This window comes from Cygnus atratus, chromosome 7, assembly GCF_013377495.2.
Source record: "Cygnus atratus isolate AKBS03 ecotype Queensland, Australia chromosome 7, CAtr_DNAZoo_HiC_assembly, whole genome shotgun sequence".
Lineage (NCBI taxonomy): Eukaryota > Metazoa > Chordata > Aves > Anseriformes > Anatidae > Cygnus > Cygnus atratus.
The window spans coordinates 466,630-476,529 of NC_066368.1; the positions used below are offsets into that span (position 1 = coordinate 466,630).

Sequence of the window (9,900 nt, forward strand, 5' to 3'; positions counted from 1 at the left end):
TTTTCTCTTCCATTCCAGGTAACATCAAAAGAGCCTGATAGTAAGAATGGAATAAGTGTTTCTCATCAATAAATGAGATGATTTGAAGAAAAGAAGGTGCCTTAACTTGCAACTTACTTCCAATGCGCTAGTGTTGATACCCACTTAGAAACTGTGGCAGGATGGAAAATGTGTTATGTTACATTTGAACTGTTCCACAAAATTCAAATAGTTCTTCCTGGAAGGAAAAAAAATAATATAAAATAAAATAAAACCCAACCCAAAACCAAACACAACAGAGAAACACCACCCTTATCTCTATCACCTAACACCAACTAAAACCACAGATATCTAATATCATAATAAAACTACAGCCACTGTTTCATGATTGGAAAATTAATCTCAGATGCACTAAAGACAGACTTCTGCATGGTGATCACAACTGTCAGAAGTGCTGTTTTTAAAAATGATGATGGGAAGTATTTCTACTTCAAATTCAGTCAACAAATTTCTAGTTTTAACAGAAATAAAGGGTATTCCAAGTTCATACTCAGAGCAATAAGCAGACTCATAATAATGCACACAGGACTTGGAACAAAAGATTCCACCCCTGCCCACTCTGTGTGCTGCTGTATGAGAGGGAGGCTTTCACCCAGAAGGCGTGCAGGCTAAGGTCACTTGGGAATGTGAAAGCTTGCTGCCCTACCTAGACACTGTCACATGAAGGTCAGTATTTGGTACAGTCATAAAATATACAGGTTGCACAAAAAGAATAAAATAAACAGAGAAATAAGGATAGCAGTGCTATTAGCCAGTCAGAATCACAGAATATCCCGAGCTGGAAGGGAGGGACCCAAAAGGATCACTCAGTCCAACTCCTGACTCCAGACAGGGCAACCAGAGAGTTGAACAGTATCATCCTCATTATCAAAAGACTTTGCCTATCAGTCCACCTTTTTATTTTTTTAAACTAATAAAACTACACGATGTGTTTAGCTTTTACCTTTCCTTCTCACTATCATGCTTAGGTTCTGACCTAGGGTTGCCCTGAGAATTTAGGAACGGCACCTATCTCCTGTTAGAGAAGAACTACATACATTCAGTGGTACGAAGAAAGAAGGAAACATTTTCAGAAGTGCCCACCTAACCTGGACTCACATTTTCCAGTCTGAATGAACTATTTCTCAGCCCAAACAGAAATTTTGGAACTTAAATGGCTAAGTCTGCTAGGCATATTTGAAATTTTTAACCTAAAAATCTATACATAGAGGTTTAAAACAACATGGATTGCTAGTCACCCAAAACTGAAACAGTGCTCACACTTCCAAATCATGTCTTTTTGATTAGCCTCCTACTCTAAGGTGTTCCTTCAATATTTGCAGCTGCACCCTGCTAAATACAAAGCAAACAGTAACAGAACTTCTGAGACAACAACAAAAATTAAATTCCAAAGATCACCATCTGCCTCCACCCAGCAGAAACAACCAAACCTCATCTACTACATCAGAATTTAAGGTCATGACTGTACCAACAATTAAATATGTGCTAAGGAGAGTTTCTCCAGCACACGTAGTGGGGAAGGGGACATCTGCCCACGGGTTCTAGGTGCCTGCCCGAACAAGGGACTGACGTGCCTCCCGCAATTTGTGCCGTGCATCCACCACCCAGCCTGCTCTGCCCGCCGCCCAGCCATGCGCGGCCTGGGAGGCCGCAGGGCCCCGCTGACGTGCTCCGGCCCGGCACGCGGCGCTCCCAGCCCTGCCGGCAGGGCCCCGCGGCAGTTCACCTCGGGGTTTCCTCACAGGAGGCTCTCACACTTCAGCTCAAAGCGTTTTATTGAGGCTTTCAGCACAATTTTCTGTCTGTAGCAAATAGCGGTCACCCACACGCAGCTCTGGGGAAGATGAGCTCATGCAGTTTGACAACTCTCACAAGCCCCAGCCATCAGCTCTCACACAACTCCCAGTTCTTTGTCCTAAGGGAAACACAACAGCATTAAGCCATTTAAAAGTAACTGAAGAGAACAGAAAGGATATAGCAGATAAAAAGGCGCTTTGAAGTAATTAACACCCTATACAGTGAAAGCAGCGAAGTGACAGGTAGATTCAACTTGTGGCCACCAGGCTCGTTGAAAGGTCAGTATGAAATCTTGCCAGTGCAGCCAGAGGAAGCAAAGAAAGGAAGGAAAAGAAAAAAAGGGGGGAAAGGGGGAAATAAAAAGGGCAAGAGAGGAGAGAGAGAGAGAGAGAGAGAGAAGGGGGGGAAAAAAGACATACTGACTCAAAGAAGCACTGACCCACAGGTAATCTGAACTCCTTCTTCTGTTGTCAGCAAGAGTGTACAGTTATAAAAACCAGGAAATTTTTTCTACAGCAAGACAACCATTAAATGCTTAAGTAAATACAAATGCACCAAAAAAAATCAAATGCATTCATATTTATGAAATGCATGTGTTGATCCAACTTTGCAGAATATTTGTAGACCTAAGAAATACTGCATTAACATTTTTAATGGAGATGCTGAACTACTTGAGGAAAGAAGCCAACCCAGCACGGTCCCTCTGTGCTGTTAACATGTTTATGCATGAGTTCCCAGGTCAGTGCTGCAATGGGCTATTCCTGGATGTGGATGGATGGTGGGAGCAAACCAGCACGTTATTGTAACTTGCTTCTGGCAAGAAGCAGATCAAAACCCAGCAATTCTCTCCTCCTGGCACAAGTGTAGACGGATCAGCCACACCAGTGATCTGCACCAGACTATCCCACCCAGGTGAACCCGCTTACCAAGGATGTTTTAAAACCAACCACACCTGAAGCACAAACCGTGTTGCTGCCACACAGCAGCATCCAGGCTGCTTCAAACAAACCAGGCTCAGACTCATCGCAGAGCTGGTGCGGGCCAGGAGGGAGCGATCCCCCCGCCACGGGCCAGAGCCGGCGCAGCCCCAGGAGGACTGCACGGCTGTGGCCACAGCAGACGCGGGCCAGCAGACAGCACGGGCCCAGCCCAGCCAGTGGTGCCCCCGAGGCTGCGGGCAGGTCCCAGAGGACTCCCAGCCCAGGACCAGCGGGAGCCCCACGAGCACAGGGAGGCACAGCCAAGCAGCACGGGACGCTCAGACCCAGCCGCCTGGCCTGGTTGGGGCTTCTGCCCCATATGGTGAAGACTCACAGCACTGCACTACTCTGAGGGCAAATAAAGCTTGAACAAAGATGGGGGAAGTTTTAATTAAAACACATATCACCAACTGAAAGTTAAGAACAAAAACAGAAAAAAAGGACTAAAGGAACCGAAAGCGGTCTTCCAGCCCAGCTTAGGCCAGTAGCTACCAACGCACAAGTCCTTGTCTGTAACTCGAATCATTTGGGGTCACAGCGGAGACGCTCACTCCCCAGCTGAGGCGGAACAGCCCCGCCCGCAGAAACAGCCACTGACAGCTCCCATGCGCAACTCGAAGGCTGAACTCACGGAGCACGTTACCGTCTTCTGCATCACGCCTGAGCTGCATCAGCGCAGCTCCAGAAACCTGACTGGGCAGTCGCCAGCCCCAACTCCAACAGCAACAAACCAGAAACATCACCAACAAAGTTCAGAGCAGTCTTTCCATTCCCCACCCTGCAGGGGAACACGTCCAAATAAGCCCGTCTCTGTTGCTGCAGAAAGCGTGTTCCTCGGCGCGAGGCAGTAACTTGCTAGAGCAGAGGCATCCTCCCCTTTGGTCACGCCGAGCGATGAACAACGCATGCACTTCGCTTTCTCCAGCAACATTAGCGAGTCGCAACCAGTAATTAGGAACAACCAGGAAATTATTTAGTCTCACAGCACGGGATTTCGCAAATGACAGTGCTCCGGAGCGGCTGATTTTATCACCGTCAGCCACGCAGAGAAGAGGAGCCGAGCGCTGCGCACCAGCGTGTCTGGGGCGCCTCGCCACGGGGGAGAGCAGGCGGAGGTCACCCGGGGCCAGCGCCGCGGGGCTCCGCAGGGCAGACAGCGGCACGCACCAGCCCTCCGGCACCGCGCAGCTCCGCTCGCAGGTGGACAGCGCGCGAGCTCCACGCTTCTCATTTCACGAGGGCAAGCGCTCCCGTAATTAAGAAACGAACGTTGTCACAGCGTCAGTTTAACACGACCCTCCTCATCCGAGCACACAGACAGCCGCAGTCGGCTCACGGCCCGCAGGCAGCACGGGTGCAGCCCCCGCCGCACGGGCACCGCCGCGCACGGCCCCGAGGCCCCGCTGGTGCCGCCCGCGCCGCGGGCCGGGCACGTGCGGGCCGGTAACGGGGCGCTCCGCTGCCGGCGCTGCCGCCTGAGGCCGCTCCCGGCGGGGCGCGGGGCTTCTCCGCCGCAGCCCGGCGGGACCGGGAGCCCGGCGGCCGCCCCGATCTGCGCGCAGGGGCACGGCGCCGTGCGGGGCCGGGCGGCGCGGCTGCGGGACGGTCTCGGACGCGTGCCCCAGGCAGGCGAAGCCCCCGTGCCGGGCCGCGCCGCGCGGCTCCGCCGGGGCCCCGGCGCGCAGCGCCCGTCCCCGTGCGGCTCCGCCGGGCTGCCCGCGACGGACGGGGCCGCCCCGCCCGCGGGCCCCGCACCTGCCGCCGGCGGGGCCGGGCCGGGCCGGGCCGGGGGCGGCGGGCGCTAGGACCGCGGCGCGGCGGCCGGGAAGCGGCGCGGCGGCGGGCGCTGCCCCGACCCCGGTCTCGGTCCCGGTCCCGTCCCCGTCCCCGTCCCCGAGCCGCCGGTACTTACGTCGTCAAAGAGGGAGCCGACGTTGGCCGTGACCAGGAGCACCCCGGCGCCGGCCGCGGCCCCCTTCGCCGCCATGGCGCCGGCGCTGGCGGCGGGCGGGCGGAAGCGCGGAGCGCGCCCGGCGGCGGCGGCGGCGCTGCGGGGAGCCCGGGGGCGGGCGCGGGGCGCTGCGGGGAGCGGGGCGCCGGGCCGGGCCCGCCCCGTCGGCGCGGCGCGGGCGGGCGGGGGGCGCGGGCGGCGGCGGCGAGTCCTCGCGGCGCGGGCAGCCCGCGGACATCCGCGCCGCCGGGGGCCGGCCGCCCTGCGGCTGCTGCGGGGCCGCGGCGCTCAGCGCTCGCCCGCCGCCGCCGTCGCGCTGCTGCCGGGACGGCTCCCGCCGGCGGAGGCTGGCGCCGGGCCGCGGCGCATGGCGGGGGGCGGGGCGGCCGCGACGGGGCGGGCGGCGGGGCCGGGCCGCGCCGCGCTGGGCTGGGCCGCGCTGCGCTGGGGGCGGCGGGGCCGGGCCGGGCCGGGCCGTGCTGGGCGCTGCGCGCACCGCGCTGCTGCCGCCGCCGCTGCCGGCCGCGGGGCTGGGGCCGGGCTAGGGCCGGGCGCCCGCGACGTCACAGCGGCACCGCGCGGCTCTTAAAAGGGCAACGCCGGCCCCCGGAGGCGCCCCCGGGAGGCGGCGCGCCGCGGCACGGCTCGGCTCGGCACCCCGCGGGGACGGGACGAGCCGGGCCGGCCTCACCTGCGCGGGGGCGCGGCTCGTCCCGGCCCCCATGGGGCTCGCGCGGCGCCCGCCTGAACCCCGGCAGCTGGCGCGGCCCGGCGGGTCCCGGCGGGCAGCCCCGGCCCGGCCCGGCAGCCCCCCGGTGCCGGCTGAAAGCAGCGCTGTGGCTGCTGGGGAGAGCGGGGAACTGGAGAACGAGGGCGGGGGGGACGCAGAACACCTGCCTCCCGCGGGCACCCGCGCCGCGCGGCCAGTTCGCACGGGAGCAGCGTGCCGCAGGGCTACGGGAGCGCGGGCAGAGGTCTCCCCGGGTCTCAGCGCCGGGGCAGCTGCTGTCCCATAGCACTTACATGACACGGACGCGGGGCACCGAGCAGGGCAGGAAAAGGAGGAAAACCGAGCTAGGGTCCCGGGCAGCCGCCCAAGCGCACGGCCCAGAGAAGACCGAACGTAGGGGCAGGCTGTAGGGGCAGGCTGTAGGGGCAGGCTGTAGGGGCAGGCTGTAGGGGCAGGCTGTAGGGGCAGGGCAGCACGCCGGTGAGGAACATCCAGCAGGTCCCACACGGTGCGGTGGGAGTGAGGAGGGAAACCACCAGGACCGGAACACCCATGGCGCTGACTGGGCAGACATCGGGCTGGGTACCAGGGCACAGGCAGAAACGTGCACTCCTGTCAAAGGAATAGCTTGTTGCTGCTCCTCAGAAAAGCAAAGTTATTTCTCCTCAGCTCCTGGCTGTATCTCACCAGACGGGGGAGGTCATCTGATGGGCAGCAAATAAACACACGCTCCAAACACCAGGCAAAGTAAACGCATCTCCTAAATCAGCCTTCAGGTATGGCTTATGCAAAATTACGGCATTTTACACGGTAATTGACAAAGCGTGCTTATGGTCAATTAGTGAGCCTCCCTGCTCTCAGGCACCCCAGCTCATCTGTTTGTGCTTGCCACAAATGATGTTTCAGATGTGACCAAAAAATAGCTAGTTTCCAAGCAGAGCAGCAGCGGGCAAAGAGGGAACTGGTACCCAACTGCTATAGCTGACATCAGCAAAGGCACAAGGCTGCACGGCTTCCTCAGCACTGAGGAAAATGAAAAAGAGCTAAATAAAGCCAGCCTTCAGTTATGAGGGGATTCTCCATACCATTATGGTAATCAAAGTTATCGGCCAGGGAAAAATACCCCCAACTTCTGACAATGCAAGAGGAACTACTCTCCCCTAGAAAAAGTAGTTCATGAAATAAGGCGCCAGAAGAAGAGATTCCAGCAACAATCCAAGCGTAAAACAAGCCGACGTCACCCAGTTGCACAGGACAGGTCTCAGGAGCGTGCCAGTCACAGCAGGCCCTGCCTCGCGGGCGTTTTGGGAGCAGGGGCCAGGGCGAGTGGCACCACTGAAGCTGTGGAGAAGGGGGTGGACAACCGCCGGCAAGGCAGCATGGCTGCCGGCCTGCACAGGAGCAGGCACTTCACTCCAGGGCTGCAGAAAGAGTGAGCAGACACCCGTGTGAAAGCCGCTGCTTGGTAAAGGCAAGGCAGAACCACTTGCAGTGTGCCACAGCGAACGTTGTCAGGTGCTGTTGACCCAGGGAGGTGCCAACCTCGCTGTACCGTGGCGATGCTCACCGTCGTATCACGGAGTTCTGTACTACCGACAGCCAGGGCAACAAGCACCGCCGAGCCTGCTCCAGGAGGTGGTCCCTTCCCGTGGCACTGAGCTGGGGAGCCCTGACACACATCCCCTTTGTGGGAAACGTTCTCAGGCAGGACGTGCAAGTGGAATGACAAAAGCTCTGCTAGACGATGCCTGCTGGCCTTCTTTGTTAGAAGGTGCAAATGAAATACACAGCTAAATAAAAACAAATTGGAGTCGTGGAAATCCACCTCATGCTTGCTGACATCCTGTGAGCCAGGACGTACAGAGAAAAGCAATGCAGAACATGCTTATGGCCAGAGATACTCAGCACTGCTGGACTACTCTGGACAATTTACTTGAACATTTTGTACAACTCCTGAGACAACTGTTCTGTAAAGTTGCACTGTAGACTCTGCCATTGTACCTGGATGCAGCCCTCAGAGGTATTAACAACGAGCTGATCAAGCATACCATCCTGATACAGCATGGAGGGAGGGGGAGAGAGAGAGAGACTTGGTGTTGTGTTTAGCTCACAAGCCTTACACATTTCAGCCCACAGTGATTGCATCAAAGTCACGGTATGCTGGAGGAAGCTGTGTCGAATTACACCCAGCTGGAAAGGGATCCCAAGCCATATGGTATCCAGGTGAAAAGTCTGGCAGTGCTCAAGAACAGGAAACTGCAATAGGAAGTGTCTGTAGACCACAAGAAGTTACTTGGAGAGAACACAGGCAGCGATCTCCAAACTGCAGTACAAATACACTTTGCCCATTTGTTTGGTAGAGGAAGCACTACAGCAAGAAAGTGTCACAGTCACACAGAAGCAAAACAATGACCAACGTGGTGACAGAGATGTCTGCCTTCTTTCAAGGAAAGGACTGCATAAAACCTGCAGAAACATGAACATAAAATACAGCATCATATATAAAGCATTTTCAATAGAATTCCTGAGAGCCACTGCTCCCAATAGCAGATTAGCAGAATAGCAGAAAAGCCATTTCCAAAAGCAGGAAAAGATGACCATGAAGTGACGCAAAATGACCTCCCAGACCTGCAGGTACCTGCGGGCAAACGCAGGCCCAGCAGAAAACCCAGCATCCCCAAAGGAAAGCAAAGACAACGCAAAGCAAACCACGCCAAACACCCTGCCCACCTTCTGCTGTGGGCTGATACTTGGAGATGGTTGCAGCAGCTCACATGAGCAATTCAGGGAAGTGTTTCAGCTGATGCTGAACCTCAGACTGTGCTGTTTTAGACAACAGACCCAACTGCAGCAGGTATCTGCCATTTTCTCAGGGGTGAGAATCCATTCCTCCAGTCAAACAACACCAGGTGCTGATGGAGGGTGCCCACTGCCAGCTGCTCTGCAGAGCAGGGGCGGAGCAGAGGGGACACAAACTGATTTTGCAAAGGTAAACTGAGCAGAGCTGATGCTTGGTAAATTCAGATGAGAAAGCTCTGCCTGGGCTATGCGAAAGGAAAAAAAAGAAATCTATGTCCAAGTATAAAAGTTTGCCTGTGGCAACAGTGAAAGAATAATAGGTAAAAACATACTAAAGTCTGTATTGTGTGACCTTTGGTATGAATGTTAAACCAAAGCGTGGATTACAGAGCCAATAGTTCCCCCCCCAGATATTAACAATAGATAACTTGCAAGAGGAGATGTTACAGTATAACGACAAGGAAATAGAAAAAAAATAAGCATGCAAGTGTCTGTGCATCCTGTTCAGAGAGCAGGAACCTCAACTGCCTCCAGCTGTATCCACACCGGCTCAGGCTCCCAGCTCCAGAGGGTCACAGCTCTGGCCCCTGGGTCAAGTCCAATTGGCTGAACATGCAAATACAGGTCAGATTATTTCTCTTCGTCTCCCGCACAGAGGTAGAGAGAGTGATTGGTGTTGGCTGCTGTTATTATTAGAGGGAAAGCACCACTGCTAGCTGATGTTGCCTAACATATTCTGCAAAAGCTCCTAGTTTCCCAGTACTTGTAACCCAGACAGTGTAGTCTGAATATTTTCAGTCTTGGTGCCTGTCTTGAATCTTAAGTTTGAGTGAGATGGCTCGAGAATCAGGTTAGCTTTTACTAAGTAGCCTTGCCACTCCAAGGAAAAAAACAGTCCCAACGCCAAATGTTTCAAATAAGCCTGAAGGTCAGATAAGCGCAGGACATTACTGTCCCCATGAATTTTCATTACACAGCTTGGAAAACAATATAACAACTTGCATATACACCACGGAAAAGTTGGTTTGTAGGTTTGGGCTATTGCATTTTGGACCTGAGCAGCAATATTTTCACAGCTTTTCCTACTGAATTAGAAGTAGAAAATAACATCGGGTTACTTGGCATTATTCATTAGCAGGTTCATAGAAAAAGTGAATGAAGTTGACACAGGCAGATGTGTTCTGCCTCAAATCTACCTATGCACCTTCTGAAAAGGACAACAACAGGCAGTGAGAAGAGCATCAGTTGCTGCCAGAAGGGAACGGTGGAGCCAGCACAGCCTACAGACTAGGCAGAGGGAAGATTTTAAATTTTTAGATTCTGCAGGGGGTGGAAGATGGATATGGCCTGCTGTGGAGGTTACTACTGGTGAAGATTTGGCTTGGAGCAAACTAGTTTTTTCCCACGATAAATAAATGTTTCAACCTCCCCTAAAAGCTTTGCTCAGACCCGCTCCCCATGCAGCAGAACTGAGAATATTAAGAGAAAACAGATTTCATTCATTCTGTAGAAACAAACAAACAAAAACCACATTTTGTTATTTTTGCAGCACTGTCTTATCCTGTTGCTCTCAGCATGGGCGTGTGAAAACCACATTGTCCATT

The 9,900-nt window shown here is 54.8% G+C and overlaps 1 protein-coding gene across 1 annotated transcript in view; it reads right to left on the reverse strand.

The window, feature by feature from the left end:
• The window catches only part of INPP5A (inositol polyphosphate-5-phosphatase A), a 253,893-nt gene extending 249,024 nt beyond the window's left edge, over positions 1-4,869 (reverse strand). The window contains exon 1 of the mRNA XM_035547561.2: positions 4,729-4,869. Within this exon, the coding sequence (XP_035403454.1) occupies positions 4,729-4,803 (75 nt within the window). The 5' untranslated portion in view covers positions 4,804-4,869. The remainder of the gene's footprint in view (positions 1-4,728) is intronic.
• Positions 4,870-9,900: the final 5,031 nt, after the last annotated feature.